The sequence below is a fragment of the Plectrocnemia conspersa genome, unplaced genomic scaffold (assembly GCF_051122295.1).
Source record: "Plectrocnemia conspersa isolate PC_06_02 unplaced genomic scaffold, ASM5112229v1 ptg000005l, whole genome shotgun sequence".
NCBI lineage: Eukaryota > Metazoa > Arthropoda > Insecta > Trichoptera > Polycentropodidae > Plectrocnemia > Plectrocnemia conspersa.
Window position 1 is genome coordinate 11654671 of NW_028277169.1, and position 18878 is coordinate 11673548.

Genomic DNA, 18878 nt, shown 5'->3' on the forward strand with positions numbered 1-18878 from the left:
AAAAAATTAATATAAACATTATTTGTGAATAATGTCGTTCGTATTAATTTATAATATAAGCTATTTCGGGTTTTAGGCCGAAGGGGTGTGACTTTTCAGTCAAGAGTCGGAAAGCTGGTCATTATTTATTATGTTAAAGTACATACATATACCAAAGCAAAATATCGAAGAGTTGTGTATTATTTGTTCCGAGCGCTGATGAAGAAGTTGGCAGAGGAATGATGTCCTTAGGATGTCCCTCTGAGATCTCTCATTGCTCGTCTTAACTCGTAAGGCTGTCTCTAGTTGCAGGACTGTCTCTGGACCTTCTGGAGCGTCTCTTCGCCGAAGAAACTGTCTCTGCATTTGTCTGCATGTGGATGGAGGCCTCCCACATTTGTACATTAAATCGTAAATATAAAATTTATGGATTTTATAATGTAGATATTTAATAAAATAACAATATCGTTTATTCCTTTATTAAAAATTTGGCACTATTTACTTATTTATAAAGTAACAAATTAATATTTCATAGCAAACGATAAACATAACACATTTTCTGAAAATGATATAATCATTTTTTTTATTATTTTACAATGATACAAACACTTCAAAGATTCAACACGACTATCTAACGTTTTTCTAGGCACAGAATCATAAATACTTACGTATCGTAAACATTAAGTAACACCCATAATGTATATAAATATGTGTATAATTCATAATGTAAATAAATATGTATTTTTATCATATAAAAACATCAATTCATAAATATCATAACATCAACGTCATATTGACAATTTTCATTGCATAAGTACATTTTTTCCACTAAAGTTACAACATCCATTTTTATATTATAAATATATAATGTAATATTAGTAATAATATGACAATCATAATAATCATAAAATCATCTTTACTAGTGACGGAATCGTTCTATGCTATCATAGTGCACCGGTAACATTTTATCACATACTATCAGAATTTCATTATTAAAAATCTCAAAGACTACACACTGGCAACATTATGACGATAGATTATTAAATAATTCCAAAATGGACTTGAATACTTGTTAAAATTCACAAGAGTAGTATTTTTTGATAATAAACACAGTCTACCGATTGAAGAGCTATTTTCTTGATTTGCGAGAACTATGATATTTTAATACACAATTTTATTATTTAAGTTTGAATCGATGTTTAGGTTCCGTGTGCGCATTTTTAAAATTATTTAAATATTATTTATCCATTTTATATAAGGGTATCTTCGTCCCTTATGGAAGGGGGAGATCTTGGCGAGAGTCTTTGATCTCCCATTACAGCAGTACGTTCCCCTGAAGATGAACCATTGAAGCTGAAAGAGCCTAAAATAAATATTTTTTAATTAACGCGTGTTCGCGATCTTACAGAAATGTCGTCGACTCCAAACTTTTATTTTTTATATTTAATTTTACCGTTAGGACTGTGATGATGAGACAGAGTCGCTGCACTGCTCGTTGATTGATCGTGTAGTTCTGGCGATGCCAATGGTGGTGGGATTCGAGTTTGGAGACTGTAACTTTCTCTGAAAATATCAATGTTGCTATATAAGAAGCGATTTTAAATTTATCAAATTATTTAAAAGGGAAAGTAGGAGATATATGTATCATTTTTCTGGGCAAATGCTGCTTCCCTAAATAACGTCCCTGTATTCATGCACTTTTAAGCGTTGTAGTATACGCAGAAAAATATAGACTCACAATAGGCATTAGCATATCAGCGATGTATTATGAGAAGGGGAGTATAATATAATAAGTAAGCCTGAAAATAAATTTAAATCACATACATATATTGTAAATAATTACAATACGGTAAGATTATCATATGTTAAATACAATATAAAGCGTGTTGTGCATTTTTGATCAATGATAAGAATAAACCAGTATCCATTAGTGTTTGTATCGTTAATGGGACGTATGTTATTAGCTAACATTTGAGTCACGCTCTCATATATCAGTTAATAAATAAGGGTTGCATCAAATGTGAAAATAAATAAAACATATATGATCCTATAGCAAAATCATTGATATTAAAAATGTCTTACGACGATTTAGAAGTATGTTATTTTCATTAGTACATACATAGGAATAGTATATATATACTACACTATGGAAATTATTTGTATATATACGTTTCAGTTAAAATACACTGAAACGTTCAACCCTGTTTTTGTTGAATAGAAATATGCGAAAAAGTTTACCGCTTCACATAGTGTCGGGTTATCAAACACAGCGTTAAAATGAAGTGCTTAATACTTCTCCTCTTCGTTAACTATCTTCCAATATCGTCTTCTTCTCAGGATATTATCATGGAGAGGATATCGAGCGCTGAGAATTACTACGAAAAAGATAAAGAAGTCAGCAGATGCGCTTCGGAAATCGCAAGAATTTTCTTCTATCGCCTTCAATATGTTCCGTTGATAAAAGCATTCGAGAAAAAGTCAGATAGATGCAGAGTTAACGACGAATCCATATTTCAAGAATTAGTCAACTATTTAGTCGATTACTTGACGGAGTTCTCTTGTTTGACTATCATATGCGATGAAGGCGCAAACAAATTGTTGTCGTGCGAAAACTTTATCATAGTCACTGAGAACGTAGAGATACTGAAAGAAAATATGGAACTGGTACCCATGAAATATTTTGCGTACACTGCCAACATCGTGATTGTGCTCAAGACTGATACTTCCAACAGAGAAGAAAACTTAAAGATCATACAGAGTATCTTGAATTATTGTTGGGAGCTCAGAATGATCAACGCTTTGATAGTGACGCATTTCGATGGTTTTACATCCATATTTACATTCTATCCTTATGACGAATTAAACTGTGGCAAATCAGAAGCTGTGCTAGTAAATAGATGGATCAACGATACGTTCGAAAAGGAGTTGGATCTATTCCCTATCAAGACTTTGAACATGTTCGGTTGTTTGGTCAGAGTGACTACCTTAGACCGTTTTCCTCATGTTATCACACGTTATCTAAAAGACGGGACAATTATTTTGGAAGGCGTGGAAGGATTTTTGATACAAACACTAGCTAAGCTTCTAAATTATTCTATTCAGATAATGTATCCTTTAGATACGTATTCATGGGGAGGTTATGTGAACGGACAATGGAATGGCGCCACTGGAGATCTAGTGTATAACAGAGCCGATATAGGGATTGGTGTTTATTATCCATCAATTACCAAAAGCGAAGTGATTGATTATTCGTATGGATACGACACTTCTGAGATGATTTGGGCTATACCGAAATTGGAGAAAAATTCTGCAGCAATGAAGCTCTTTTTGCCGTTTAAAATTGTTGTATGGATATTGACGATCTCAACGGTCTTTATAGTTACTTTAGTATTATATTATTTAAGATTCAAGATTAGAAATAAAAGTTTGCAAGTCGATGAATTATCTATGTCTATATGGCAGATAACACTCGGTATGGGTATCAAGTACATGCCGACTGGAAGATTTGTCTGTTATGTGTTTTCCATCTGGATATGGATGTCTATGGTTTTAAGGAATATTTATCAAGGATCATTGGTAGGATTCTTAACTCATACCTATTACGATGATTCAATAAGAACCATGAAAGATATGTTAGATAGAGGTTTTGAATTTTATGGCACTCAAACCGTGGTAGATATTATGACAAATGTAGAAGATCCTGTTGTTGCCGAAGTATTGAAAATCTTAAACGTGATTGAGACGTCAGCAGAGTATGAAGAAAAGGTTGAAGAAATTGCTTCGGGAAGTATGCTGGCAACTGTACTATATTATAAAACACGTATACCTGAATTTAACTATAAATATAAAGAGCAAGGTTATTATTTGGTCGTTGTAAATGAAGTATATAGATCTCAAACGATCGCATTAGCATTACCCAAACACTCCCCGTTATTGAAAGCTGTTAATTATTACATACACAGAATATCTGAAGCTGGATTATTAGATAAATGGATAGACGATTATCAAAAGTTAACTGTTCCGGTTAAAGACATACCCAAGACTATCGAGTTGCACCATATCGTTCCGTTGTTTATAATTCTACTCTTTGGCGAATCGTTGGCATTGATCGTTTTGATTGGAGAGATTTTATACGACCGAAGAATTAGATTAAAAGAATAAGTACCTGTACCCGGATGTTGAAGATGTTTGCGACACTTGGCTTTCACTATCCCAAGACAAATCGGCAGGAGCAGGGGAGAATTGTGGATGTGGCAGATATTGTGTTGGACGTAGAGCTGGCGGAGCTGATAATGGAGCGGCTGGTATATCTTCATGAGGACTCGACCCGCCGTCTGACTCCAACTTTATATGGGATACCTAAAATTAATAAAAAAACATATGAAATAGCAGATTATTTATGTGAGAATTAATATAACACTGTCATGTAATAGGCGTACAAACGAGTTCTAGTATATTTTTGTTAATGTAAGTTCACTCTTTCTTAATATGGACATAGCGTTGTCGTGCAGAAAATCACCTCTTGATATGTAAGTGCTCATTTAAGGCATAGATTTATAATTCAACAGTTGTAAAACTCACTTTTTGACGCTTGTCTTTTGGGTGTTAGTTTTGATCATGGTATTTAATCTCCCATCACCTTCAGAGCTATTCTTCTGATAATATTAGTCAATGAAATTTACTACAAAAAATACTTTAGTGTATCTGTAATTCTTAAATACTGTTTTTTATTTGAAGAAAATGTCAAAACATATTTGGTTGCGTAGCACGAAATTTTTACATGTTTTTTAAACGGGGTTAGAAATTAAAAAAAAAATATTCTGTTTTTTTATTAAGAATTTTGTTTTACCTTTATTATGTTTTAATTTCTGTTTAAAAGTATTTTTTACTATGTTAATTTTTTCTAATATGTTTTTAACAAGGTTACGTTTTTTTAATTTTCATATTAGTTGGCATTTTAAAAAACGATAATGGATTAGGTAAAACTAAGTATTTTATAAATTACCCGATTAATAATTAGAATTTACCGATGTATTTTAAAAAAAATTAAAATATTAAACCAACAATTTTATAACTGAAAGTTGTAAGTTATGCATTCTAGATACATTTCTAAGTAATGTTCTCAAGTAATAAAACTTATTTGAAATAAAAAGATATGAAATTTTAACTTTTAAGCGTTTTCATTATAAATTTTTGTAAAGTACTACACCTATTAAATATAAAATTTTAAATTTGTTACAAAAATTTTCACTTGTTTCATAGTTAAAAAATATATGTACCTTGTAAATATATATTATTTTATATTATTATAGAATATATATTCATTTTTATATATAAATGTTAACATTTTGTAGGGGAGCGTTATGTCATGTGAACGTTTTGTCATTAACATTTTGTCGTTAACGTTTTGTCTGTTAGCGTTTTGTAGTGGCACCAGCTAACAAACTTAGACGAGATATTTGCAAAATCTAGTTCTTAACTCGCGCATTGATATTAATCGCAGTGAGATATTTTTTAATATAAAAATCTAGCTAAATATTTTATTTTTAAAGTTATCTGGTTGTTATTATAAGTCAAATATTCCCTTTCTTAAAAATTTACTCGCTGTTTGAAATTTTGATTAATAAATATAAGTGAATTTCTAAAACGAAATTTTAATTTACTCTCTTCGTTGATGAGAAAAGAACGGGATTTTCACCAACTAATAAAAAATGACCAAATGATTGCATAGAAATTATTCTTTCAGCTTGCTATTTTATCTAACTGTAAAAAACGTACAGAATGAGGAAATATACCTGCTATGTTTTTATTTATCCCCAAATTGCATGTTATTAGGAGTAGGATTTTTTTACATAGTTTTTTTATGTGCAGCTGTGCCTCGAAATTATTTTAAGTATATTTTAAGTATATTTTTCATGGCCTCCATTCCATTCTTCTCATGGTCGCGATTTTTAAACCTCTCCGACGTTCAATGGGCATTATTGGATGCCTAAAAAATTACAAAGCGACAAAAGTGCGCTAGACAAAATAACTAAGAGATAAGAAATATATTTTAAAAAACAAATTTTCATCGTCTAAAAAAGTATTGATAATATTTTGTATATTTGCTTTAAATTAGCTTCCACCAACAAAAAATATTTCAGTGCCTCAGCTGATCTGTAACTCTATTTTATACTCTTTTTTAATTTATTAATTGATAAACATTATATAACATAAAATAAAATTGATTTAAAGTGTTTGTTAGCTAAATAAGTATTGTTTTTTATTTGATTCGTAATTTAGTGATAAAAAATATTGGGCATCTGTAAACTATGTTTATATTATATAATAATTATTTTTATTACATCACTTTGCCCTTGCGCGCTTATGTGGAATCGCGTTTTTGTTTGCGCGCTTTTGTACGCTCTACGGGACGCCGTATTATTATAATGCACGCAGAGGCGTAACTGGAATGAAGAGGGGGGGGGGGGAGAGAGTGGACCGCCCCAGGTGGTGTATGCTTGGGGGCGGCATTTTCGCGATGGAAGGACCGAATGCGTTAAGAGCCAAGTTGAAATGTGAAAACAGTAAACAATAGTTTAACAAATGCTGATGTTATAACCCGGCCGGTCATAAAATACCACCCCTATAGAAAGATAAAAATATTTTTGGCCCGAAAATTTGAGTATTTTCTTAGAATCGGTAAAAGTTGAAGTTACATCAGATGTTTAATATTAATTGTAAGGTAGATAAACCAAAGAAAATATAAAATAAAACTCATTTATACGTCTAATTAATTCGCATATTAAGTTAGATAGTTGCAGATGTATTTTTGTGCCTCATATATCGTTGGGTTAAAACGGATTTATTATTCACAGATTTTCGTGCTATAAACTAATTTCATGTAGTGATTAATCAAATTAATCTACTTACTTCTACTCGATTGCGTCTGCTTCTTCTCAGTCTAAACGTGTTGCGAGATTGTGCTTTGCAGCGCTGAAGTCTGTGCTTTTCACCAGCTTCACTTCCGCTGCCATCTGCCACATCACCATCTCCGACCATGGTTTTGGCGTTGTTAATTGGGCTATCGTCTCCGCTCCCTGGAGACAATGGTGTATGTGTAGTTTCACCTAAAGGTTCAGCCACACGCAAATATATCACATTTTATTCGTCGGGAAAAGTACTATGTTTAAAACGAACCAGATTGATGTCTGAACTCTACCGAAGACACAAATCGCAACTTAGGTTGTGACGAAGCTTGCGTTATGTGTTGTAAGTGATGAGGGGTGCCTTGTGACTGGTGTGGTTGAGATAAGCTGTGCGGTAAGCCGTGACGTTGTCGTTGCACACCTGTATGTTTATATAATAATGATTAATGTGCATTGACAAGATTTTGATCCTAGATCTACTTTAATTAGATTGTTGAATACTTACCACTAAAATTGTATAAGGAAAATAAACATGTTTGCTAATATTTTACTGCTAAATAAAAACAATTATAAAACGCTTTTGATGGGTTTAATTTATATAAAATATATTTTCAGAAATTATACATAGTCTGATTGTTATTTTAGTACGGAATATACGATACTTTAATCTGTTGATATCGGATGAACAGTTAAAAAATAAATTAAAGGTGTTGATTCAAATAGTTTCATACAAGCCCTTTTCATTATTGTAAAGGAAAATTAAGATTTCGACCCTTTATTCATCCCTCCTTTGCCTCTCCATTACCTATTGGCAAAGGACCAGTAGTATAAATGTATATCGATGATTAATAACTGTGATTATTATATAATTACAATTTCGAATGATCATTACAGATTAGGTTTTCTTGAATTTTTTAATCTGACGAACATGTATTGATTTTAAGCTGTAATACTATTAATAAAATATGTCACTGATTTTAATTTCAATCTAGTGTCTCACTATTAACTCGTATATATTGCTTGTATTTACTTCGTTGTAATGCATTGGGGTAAACGTCTGTCATGTTACAATGAATGATTAAAAAAATCTCTAGTCACAAAGCCTTGTACTGTGATGTACACCGAGTGTACATGCATATATTTTTTTATTTAAATAATAATTAATGGAATGGGATGTTAATAACTTTCGTTTAGTTTTCGTATATGTAGCTTTAAATACCTACATATAAGCAGTTGATTCTGAAAGTGGTTCAAGTCCACTTATTTTATATATTGAGATATTTAAGGGTTTGAATTTGAATCAATCTAAAATATTGGCAAACGTTAATCAATTCGAGTAACGCTTTAAAATACTTGTAGTTATATTAAAATCAATAGATACTTGTAGTTATATTATAATAAATTTATAAATAAACAAATAAGATAACTGATAATAACAAAATTATTAATATTTCAATTTTCTTTTTTCTTTTACACTTATGGTGAATATGTGGCATGTGAGGTAATAAACTCATTCTACTTATTCATATTACATTTGCAATAAAAACATTTCAGTGTAACATTTTTGATTAATTAATATTGTGCAACATTGACTGTGATATAAAGATGATATTATTTCTCATTTTTTTTTCAAAAATGGACTTATACCACTTTAAAAAAACCGGCTCATATATATATTTATTTTTCCTTTTATCTTTGTATATAATATATAATAATAATAATAATACTTTTTAATTAAATATGATCATTAAATAATACATTTCATTGATTATACATATAAAAATAAAAAAAACGTATAAATTAAAAAAATACGAAATTTCGACATTTAAGGTATCATTCATTCTTTAAAGCAATAGCAAAATTTTAGCTCGTTTTGCAGTTAAACAAAAACATGCAATATGTACACAATTTTACAACTAAATACTTTTCAATAAATATAACCATCTAAGAAATGGAATAATATATTATTAATTAAATAACTGAGATAACATATTATACATATGTTAACATCGTTCATATTTCAATCTATATATTCATATTTAAAATCGATAAAATTTTGCATATGTGGCAACAAATATCTCAGGTAGCTCAAACCTAATACACATTAATAAACTACTTATTAATAACAGTAAATGCTACATATTATGTAAGTATGAAAATAAAATCAAAGCGTAGAAACGTATGTCATTTACATGTTTAGATTCGAATGTTACACCATGAATTTCTACGACATCAATCAAAGGATTAGGGACTTTACAATACTTTTACTTTACAATACTGACTAAGAATCTGATTTGATTGAACATTATTTGCAACTTTACAGGATAGTATTTTGCAATCAATCTAGGGGGCACTATCTATTATGTTTTTAAGTAAATGTAAATGAGCAGGGATACATTTATTAGATCGATTTAAATTTTCACACTTACATGGCTACAAAAAGCAACATCCTTTTGGAACAAAAACGAAGGATAGGTTTACAATAAAATAATCACCACGATAAATCATTGTATTTTTTAATAAAAATTAATCTTCCTATGGCGTTTTTGTTCACTGTCAATCATAATTGCAGTACTTCAAGAATAGATTAGATAATAAAACATGTATGACTGTTAAGCAAAAACTTCATAAGAATATACTATAAAGCACTCTTTTGATATATTGTACATGATATTATTACTTGTATTATCTATATCTACTTTTAGATCTTTAAAAAAATAATCACCTTGATTAAAGTGCTGGGAACTGAATATGGCTCCAGAATCATGATTTGAAGCCATGGAACTACCATTTATATTTTCAGTGGGTCCGTCGCTAACGGAAGCATTGGCTTGGTTTACAGTTGAGCCACTAGAAACTGATTCTAAAAATCCATAATATTTAGAATCTTGATGCATCTATTAAAATATATTTTAATAAACTATATATACCTCTTTGAGCTGGAAGGGTTTGGGCTCTGGTGGCACGGGGACCATGACCACGCAGGGATGCCAAAGATGCTCTGGAAGGATCAGGAGCTCTTCTGATAGCATTAGCTGCAGCTTCTTTCTCATCTTGCTCTGAAATGACAAAGATTAGTAATTTAAATACACAATGAAATTCTTTGGAAGATCATAGATGGTATATAAATGTACCACAACGCCCTTCATCAAGTTCTTCTCGCAGTTGTCTAACTTCTTTAGCTAATTCTGCTAATAATGCTCCACGACCTCCACCTCCACAGCCTCCAGTCATCACTCCTCCTTGAACTCCACCGCCTCTGACCTTTTCTCTTATCACAAACTGCATATGTCTTTCGTGATCTCCAATTGGTGGCTGAGATAGCTAAAAATATAATTTAAAGTTTAAATGATGTTCAACCCGAGGCCCGCGAGCCGCATGCGGCCTATTTTACGGCCGGATCATTACACATAAACGGCACAAAATATTCATAAATTCTAAATTTAGGCGCCGCTTAATCCCAAGCACGTTTGTTACTCATTAAGTGTTACAAACGTAATAATTTTCCTGGTTTCCAGAAATATTTTCAAATCGCAGATTCTTCAAATACTGGGAAGTAAAATAAATGATTTCAAACAAATTTAGATGTAGCATTAATTAAAAACACGATTAACAGAAAAACTGATATATACATAGAAATCAAATGTCTATACAGTTTAGTATATAATACATACTTTGTGAATAATGAATGGCAGTAGTAGTATATATAAAGGTGTTCTATTAGTAACGACGAATTCCATGAAGTTCCAAAGTACTGGAGCTGCTTCGTTCCTCTTGCCCAATTCACGCATTGCTCTTGCTATTCTACCCCATTCTGCCACCAGCTCACTTTCGAAGCACACCATCATTATCTTTAAGGCTACAAAAACATTTTTATTAGATGATATAGTAGTGTGAAGTATATATGATTAATATATCACCTAAGAATGATACTCTGTAGAGCGATACTGGAATTCGCACAGCTCTCTTAGCTTCTCTGCTGGCAGCAGTGAAAGTCAGTGATGGTGCTCTGACATCAGCAACTCCTCCGCCCTGTCCTCTGACTAATCCAGCAGCAGCGATAGCAGCACCTCCGCCTGGTGACATGGCTTGCAGAACAGCAGTAAGGGCGAATGATATATCTGATTGGCGCATCTTTGGAATGTCTTTCCTTCCACTTCCGACTCTCAAACACAGCGGCATAAACAAATTCATGAGAATGTTCTCTGCTTTCTCTTGAGTTGGAAATATAGAACTACCCCCGCATATTTGCTCCAAAGAATAGCTTTCCTAAAACATGAATTTGATTTTATTACCATATACATACACTAAAAGAATAATTTATCATCTATACCCCTGTATTTAGAATTTGAAGAGCAATCAATCTGACAACTGTGCTGCAGAAATGAGGAGGTGGAGGCTGAGCCATCAGAGCTGCTGTAGCAGAGGAACAACCCTCCATACATAGATTATCTGACACTATCAAAGTCTGGCAAGTGTTTAAAAGAGTTTTAACGTGCTGCCAATGCATTATGTAAGGACACTTTGTCATAGTCTCATAAACACCCTTCAAAAGTCCAGCTGCTGCATCCCAATCAGTATTTCTCTAAAAAATACAGAACCAAATAATTTCAAACTTCAAATGTATACTATTTTTTTCTAATTACCCTTATGCTAGGCTTCTTAGATATCTTCAAAAATAACTTATCTAGACGTCTCAAGATAGTTGTTAAAGCTGGACGCATAGCGTCATTAGACCATTCGGTGGAAGGTAGAATGAATGACATATATCTTTGCAGTCCTCTGCATGCCATAGATTCTGGATCATAAGGAGATACTTTGAGTAGCGAATGAGCTATATCAGCTAACCTCTGGAATTAAAAATATTTATAGAAATCAAGAATGTTATTAAATATGATATTTTAAGATCTAAGAATTACCACGTGAGATCTAGTATCTAAGAGTTCTACTGGTTTTCCATCTTGTGATTTTTTAGCCAATTCTGCAAGACGCACTGTACATCTACCTATAAACTCTCCAACTAGTGATAGAAGGACATCTCGGGGTCTTCTATATTCTGCTCTAACAACCTTAAATTGAATGTTGTTATAGAAAAAGATCTCAATAAAATATTCGAATTATTCGCTCGATTTTCAACTAATCAAATATTCGTTTATACTATCGCGAATAAAATTTAGAAAAATCTTATAATGAAACAATTTGTATACTTAAGCAACAACTTAGTCCTTTTTACTCTCAATATACTTGAATGACTAGTGCTGCTTCAAAATCCATGGTCCTTAAAACGCTTTTTTTGTTGTTTAAGAATTCGAGACAATAAGACGCTCCGTCATAACAAGACAATACTTTTTTTAAATATAATGGTTGCCGGCTGTATCTACTATGACCGAAATTCGCAGAATTCATTGTTGGAAAAATCCCACCATTTATTATCGTTTAGCACGTATCTCAAAAGCAGATGTGCGTTGCAAATTTTTATGAAGTTTAAATATTTGTGAATAGAATGTTTGTGGTGTATCTACTATGACCGAAATTCGTAGAAGAAGCAAAGATTCAATAATACTAACACGGTTAATTTATATAATATATTGGAATACTTCATCCATTTTTTATTAAATATTTGAATAGTTGAGAACTACGAATAATTGAGAACGCTAAACTTAAGTCTTAACATATGATTTCCTATACCTCAGAATCTTCATTGGTAGTATCAATCGGAGGATGCGCTCTAGAATGATCGCTAACATATTTGGAATGGGATTCTTCATCAAAATCATAGCCTGGTGAATAAGGTCCACGGCTGAAATTGCGCTGAGAAGAACCTTTATGCTCTGGAGAAGATCTGTAAGGTCCGTTGTAAGATCTAAAAATGCATGTGAGTTTTTATTTAAATTTCTTCTAAAATATTAGTAAAAAATGCAGCGTTTACTTTGAAAGTCCTTCACAGTTGTTCACTAGAGTCTTGATAGCAACAGCTAGTTGTTGAATTATTTCTTTTTCCGTTTTACCTTCTCTGTTATAAGAAGGACTTTGGATTTGCTTCACATAGCAAGGTAAGATTGCTTCCAAAATGATCTAAAAATTGATCAATCAAGAAAATCATTATGATCGACTGATTTTAAATAATGTCTACTTACAAGCATTTGATATCCTCTAACGCTTTCAGCTGAATAAGATACAACCATGACACATAAGCTTATACAGTCCAAGACAGTAACCATTTCATTTTCGTCATGATAGCAAAAATCGATTGCTTTTAATGGTTTTTCTTCCTTCACCAATTCAGCAATGTTTAAAGGATCTGGTGAAGGAGTCTCCAAACTTAATAGTAGATTAAAAAGACAGCTAGATTGCACCTAAAACATACATATTTATATTAGTATATTTATTACAGTACTTTTTCATGTATTTATTAGTCACTTTATGAGCATCTCCATATTGTCCTTCTTCATCAGTATCCAAAATTGCCGATACTGATCCAAACATTTGTAATATGAATGGCTTTCTGTTCATCATATAGAATTGCTTTACTGCATATTCGATGGTTGTGGTGATCAATTTGTTGGTTTGGTGATTGGAATAGATTTGTAGAAGAGTTGGCATTATCAGTAGATATCCATTGATTGAAAAAATATTTTTAAAGTTGAATGCAGCGTTGATGTAAGTCGCCATGACGTATCGCAAAATACAAGCATCTTCACTATGCAATATTACAGCACCATTTAGAACATTAAGGAATAGATGAATATCTCCAGAATAGGCAAAATTTCCAGCCATTGCTTCAAACATTCTTGCAATGAGACGAACCCACCTACATTAATAAAAATAAACATATAAACGACTGCTTATTTGATTATGATTGAAATAGATCTTACATGAATTTATGAAGAACATCTAATCCTAAAAGTTGTTCTCCAATTTCGCCACCTTCATACAAATCTAGATCGCATTCTAAAGCCTTTCTTGGGAATGACGGTAGTTTCATTAGTTCTTCATGCAGAAAGACCACTCTTTGTACGACCTAAATATAATATGATTGCAATTATATTTTTATTTTAAAGCTTTAAATCTAAAAATAAGATATTACCATGTCAACGTTTTTTAAGATTGCCCAAGTCAGATGAACTTTACCAATCTCTAAAAACTTATGAAGTAATTCTTGTCTTTGAAGAGCTGCTCTCGCTACTGAAGGTTTCATATAGACTAATTGCAGTTGAGGATATTGTGATCTCTTAAAAAAGTACACATCTCGGACGTATCTCAATGGATTGTGGATTGAATCTATATCATTAAAAAATATTTTTATATTAAATCAATTATAAATTAAGTTTGTTTAAAATTAATATACTAACGAGTTTTATAGTCTATCAATACGAACTCCTTGTGTTGATTTTCATCAATACCAAAAAAGTCCAGCGATTCTCTCAATATCTGACAGAACTGCGTATCTTCTTGCACAGGAAACTGAGAAGGTATTCCACCTTCTTCTCGGTCTTGTGGACCATGGACGATTATCTTCTTAGCTGATGGTACATTGGCAGTTAGCAGAATAGAAGCGTCGCACTGCTCCTTTCTAAGTATCTGCTTTAAATCTTTAAACATTATCCCATGAACGCTATGAACAACCATCCATAACACAGAGAGTGCAGTTCCTATTAGCAGCTGTCCATCTTCGTGCGATGATCTCACATAAAACATTATGTATCCGATTATGTAATTGTACAAAGCGAACGCTGCCTGTTGAGGTAGCTTTGGCACAAATCTGATCAAATGCCTCAACAGTTTGAACATCTGCTCTTGCTTTTCTCTAGTAAGTCTTTCTAATACGTAACGTAAAAATAGGGCGGAATCTTCTACCAGACAACACCATATCACCTGAAAAGTAGCAATGATTAATAATAAAGAAGATCTTAGTTGAAATATTATAACACTATACCTGATAAGCAACTTCATAAACAGCATTGCCATCTTGAGATACGGCAGCATCGTCTAGCAGTCCTACAATGTGTATCACAGCAGAGCATAGACAGGATGGAAACAACGAATTTACAGTTTGGGCATGGTGTGCTGTATTTCGAATGCCTTCTCCGGCTTCATCATCTATAATTTACACAAAGTTCAATATATTGATTGAGAGAAGATTTTTTAAAAACTGTACCTTCAACATGATCATCTTGAGGATGTTCCAAGCTTGGCTCCCATGCAGCCTGTCTAGTAATTGGTATAGTAGTTATCAAAAATCCTTCTCTCTCGGCTCTTCTTTTATCTTCGCGCTGCTGGAGAGCTCTCTTTATAGCTTCCGTCTGTTGTTTCTTTCTAGTTTTTGTAGCTGTCACTAATGATCGCTAAAATAATTAAATTAACATAACAATTAATAGAAACAGTTATATAATTAATAAATATACTAACGTGTCTTTCTTGATTCAAAGTCACTTCCATGTCTTTCGTCTTGACGTGTGGACTCCAAGGAGGATCGACTATAGGCAATGATTCAATTCCAATTTTCGGCGATGGTAGTGTGAATTCGATTCCTGGAGGTGGTACTTTGAACGATACTGATGCGCCTTCTTCCATCCTCGGCCAAACCTGATATCGCAACTTCCACATGACTTGGAATCTCAGGATGGCGTTGATTCTAATACTGGCATCGGCGTGTTGTAAGTCTTGAACCATTATTTCTGAAGCGTATTGAGGCGCTTTTACAGCAGCTAGGATAAAAAAGGAAGCTGCGCTGGCAGCTACTTCTTGGCAACTGTCCAAGAGCAAGGTCCAAGCGCTGGGTAGAGCTCCGGCGAAGTTATCTTCTGTCATTACCATAGCTCCTTTTATAAGCAACGCCAGAGGGGAGTGGAAAGCGTTCCTAACCTATGTTTAATTTTGTGATTAGATCATTGCTACATTTTATTATGGTTGCTTGAAAAGTTCTCGGAATCAGATATATGTAATTTGTTGACAGTGAAACAGTGAAAGCAATGGTTCAATTTATCTATTGTGAATATCAATCAGATTTAGAAGAACATCACAGCTCATAAGAAGATTTTGTATCAATTTAAGCAATATTAATTAATTATGTTTAAAAAAAATCGGTAAATAATACAGTTCTTTGATTTATTATTAACTGAAATATATTATAATACAAAGTTTAGTTATTAGACTTTAGATTAAAACTGTTTTTTTTTACAGTAGACAAAATAAAATAAAAAGTTTTTTTTAATAAATTATTAAGTTATTAGAAATATTTATTCTAAATTTTTGATTTCTAAAATTACTGGCAAAATATTAATCTGCTCTACTTGTCATTAAACGGTCGTGCGTAAACCCACTCATTGTCAGTAACGACGACGGTAAAAAAATATTTGCGGACCGCCCCGGGCGGTACTTGCTTGGGGGCGGCATTTACACGACGTTTGTGTAATGTGCTTCTTAAACTGAATGCGCTCAACGAATATACATATATACATGTTAAATTAAATATATGAAAACAATAACAAATGCTGATTTTATGACTCAGCTACTCATAAAATGCCGCCCCTATAGAAAAAATATATTTTCGTCTGGGCCGAAAGTTTGGCTTTTTTATACATTTTTTTATATTAATATAATATGTGAAGGGTAGCGTAACTGGAAGGAGGGGGGGGGGATTTTGCCTATTAAAAAAATTTGGCATATTAAAAAAATGCATTGAGTTGATTTTAAGAAAGATTAGATTTTGAATTAGATAAATTGTATGGGGGAGGGCAGGGGAGGCGGCAACGTTAAGGGTCGCCCCGGGCGGCACAAATCTTAGCTACGCCACTGGGTTATTATTCTTTACGACTTACGAACAAGTGTGTTTGTTATGATTACGTCCGTGACGATCAAAGATTCAGTCAGATAAGATAAATGCATCTTTAGATGGATCACTAATAAAGGTCGTTCAGTACTTTTACGTATTGACAAGTGCCAATTCAGTAAATGCGCTACCTAGATTACAGTTTACAGCGTTGCCAAATCTCTAGTTGCTCATATAAAAAGTAAAAAAATAACAAATCTTATTCCCCTGATTGTTTCATCGTCAAGAGTAGACAGAAAAAAAGGAACTTAATCATCAGATACTTCCATTAGGAATACACTTCCGCCAGGCACTTTCATCAAGAATTTCAAATAGATACTCCAGATTATTTTCATACACATATTTAATAAAAGTAACATCATTGCCAATTTTGCCAACTTTATTATTTGTAGTTAAACTAGGTATTTATTGTCCAGACAAGAGAGTTGTACTAGCTCAAACACTTCATTAAGAACCTGATAATGAACCAAAACATCACTTTTCAATAAGAGTAGACAATAGTTCATAAAAATTCGCACGAAGCATGAAGCAAAAAACATAAAAGGTTTCCACTTTCCACTTGATGTTGCTAGCTTAAAGGCTTCGATTTAAAAACAAGTGGCAAATTTTTGTGAGCTTCACTGGTGGCGAGCTCAAGCGCTAAATCTAAAGCATAGTCCGAGGTTGGAAATACCTTGTTAGCCGATGTTCTAACTTTTTAGAGAAGGGGGAGCAAACATCGTGGGCCCTCATCTTCATAATTTTAAAAGAAGCAGGTAGGAGGTATTGCTAATTTTTTTCACATAATTGCCCAGTTTAAAGTGTTAATTGAATAAAAGTTTTTAGCTAAGCAAAATAAACTAGAGAAATTGTCATTTTGAAACACACAAAAATAGTCTCCTGCGCCTTGCGTTTTGTTATAAGTATCATTTTGTCATAATCGAGAAGTGACCACAATGGTTTCGTTTATAAAAAGCCACTAAAACTAGTCTTGCTTAATTAGAGAGGTTGTATATTAATAGGTATGGTGTACAAAGTACTAGACCCTTGCCTACATCAGCATTTAGAAAACACTGCTTGAGTTCCGGCTCAGGAAAGACCCAAGAGAGCGAAAAGAGCAAACGATTCAGATCAGTTTTATACTTATTAAAACGCTAAATATATTTTTTTTCAAAAATCATCATTTTCAAAACAATAATATACAAAAAGGATTTTGCAAACTTTTAAAACATAAACGATTAGTTATAAACAAGATTCTAAAACTTACTGGTTAATCCTAACCTATAAACAAAAACAACAATTATTACGCCGAAACAATACACATTGTACTCTCGCAGTGTTGGAAAGCCCCAATAATAATAATACAATAATACAAGTATTTATGGCCACTTAGTTATTATCGCTGACCACCCATAACAATACCAATCAATTTCGAAAAATTCAGGGTTGATTTTTAGTGTGTGGATCTCTCTTTCTATCTAATTGGGCAAAATAAACGTGCCACATTGATCCCGAGCAGTTGCTACAACACTTTATGAATTCATTTATATTTTGAAATAAACTGTAAAGCATACAACTTTTGGTTCAATAATTTGGCAGAAAAGACCAAAAATTTCAATACAGACAAACATATTTTTTAATTAAAAACTGTAACATCATATTCATTCTTATTTATAACTGGTTTGCGCTAATAAACGTTCATCAAATTTGGGTGGAATTCCTTTGCTATTGCCAAACAATGCGTCGGATGGCTCGAAAAGCATTTTTCTTCCTTATAAATTCATCCGTTATCATGTGCATTAGCATAAAAATATGGTGCAATTATGATGGGTGCACTAAAATTAATGATGTACAGTGCTATTCAAAATAAAGTATATATATTTTTGTTAATATTTGTTTTAATATATCCGGCTCTTAGAACTTAGTTACTGTAAATATGTTTATGAATACCTGAGTTTTTATGTAGTTTAAAATTGGAGAAGAGGGTGTAACGGATTGTTGCTTTTTGATGTGACCAAATCTACCAGTTGTAAAAAAGTCACTTCTCATTCCTCCGTCGATGATTGTGCGATCCAACCTAATAAAATGTTAAAAATATATTATAAATAAATTTTAAAATACTCGAATCATCGCTGTTTACTTGTTCTGATTATTTTTTATTGTCAGACTTACATAAGTTA

General features: G+C 32.5%; 2 protein-coding genes across 2 annotated transcripts in view; one reads left to right on the top strand and one right to left on the bottom strand.

Moving 5' to 3' along the window:
- Window positions 1-446: 446 nt before the first annotated feature.
- The window catches only part of unc80 (unc80, NALCN channel complex subunit), a 52400-nt gene continuing 33968 nt past the window's right edge, over window positions 447-18878 (bottom strand). The window contains exons 33-56 of the mRNA XM_088186004.1: window positions 18649-18775; window positions 15297-15752; window positions 15046-15232; window positions 14824-14987; window positions 14240-14762; window positions 13975-14168; window positions 13763-13908; window positions 13308-13698; window positions 13025-13243; window positions 12817-12962; window positions 12576-12750; window positions 11807-11956; window positions 11534-11737; window positions 11221-11472; window positions 10808-11156; window positions 10562-10746; window positions 10022-10211; window positions 9818-9946; window positions 9613-9750; window positions 7159-7308; window positions 6892-7088; window positions 4145-4338; window positions 1433-1542; window positions 447-1342 (exon numbers count right to left, since the gene is read on the bottom strand). Coding sequence (XP_088042130.1) covers window positions 1230-1342; window positions 1433-1542; window positions 4145-4338; window positions 6892-7088; window positions 7159-7308; window positions 9613-9750; window positions 9818-9946; window positions 10022-10211; window positions 10562-10746; window positions 10808-11156; window positions 11221-11472; window positions 11534-11737; window positions 11807-11956; window positions 12576-12750; window positions 12817-12962; window positions 13025-13243; window positions 13308-13698; window positions 13763-13908; window positions 13975-14168; window positions 14240-14762; window positions 14824-14987; window positions 15046-15232; window positions 15297-15752; window positions 18649-18775 — 5089 coding nt within the window. The 3' untranslated portion in view covers window positions 447-1229. The remainder of the gene's footprint in view (window positions 1343-1432; window positions 1543-4144; window positions 4339-6891; window positions 7089-7158; window positions 7309-9612; window positions 9751-9817; window positions 9947-10021; window positions 10212-10561; window positions 10747-10807; window positions 11157-11220; window positions 11473-11533; window positions 11738-11806; window positions 11957-12575; window positions 12751-12816; window positions 12963-13024; window positions 13244-13307; window positions 13699-13762; window positions 13909-13974; window positions 14169-14239; window positions 14763-14823; window positions 14988-15045; window positions 15233-15296; window positions 15753-18648; window positions 18776-18878) is intronic.
- Window positions 2326-4151, top strand: LOC148234849 (glutamate receptor 2-like). Its single transcript, XM_088185908.1, has one exon. The coding sequence runs from the start codon at window positions 2326-2328 to the stop codon at window positions 4138-4140; it is 1815 nt and encodes a 604-aa protein (XP_088042034.1). The 3' UTR covers window positions 4141-4151.

Bases quoted from the DNA above. Each gene is read 5' to 3' on its own strand.
- LOC148234849 (XM_088185908.1), top strand. From the start codon at position 2,326: ATGGAGAGGATATCGAGCGCTGAGAATTACTACGAAAAAGATAAAGAA.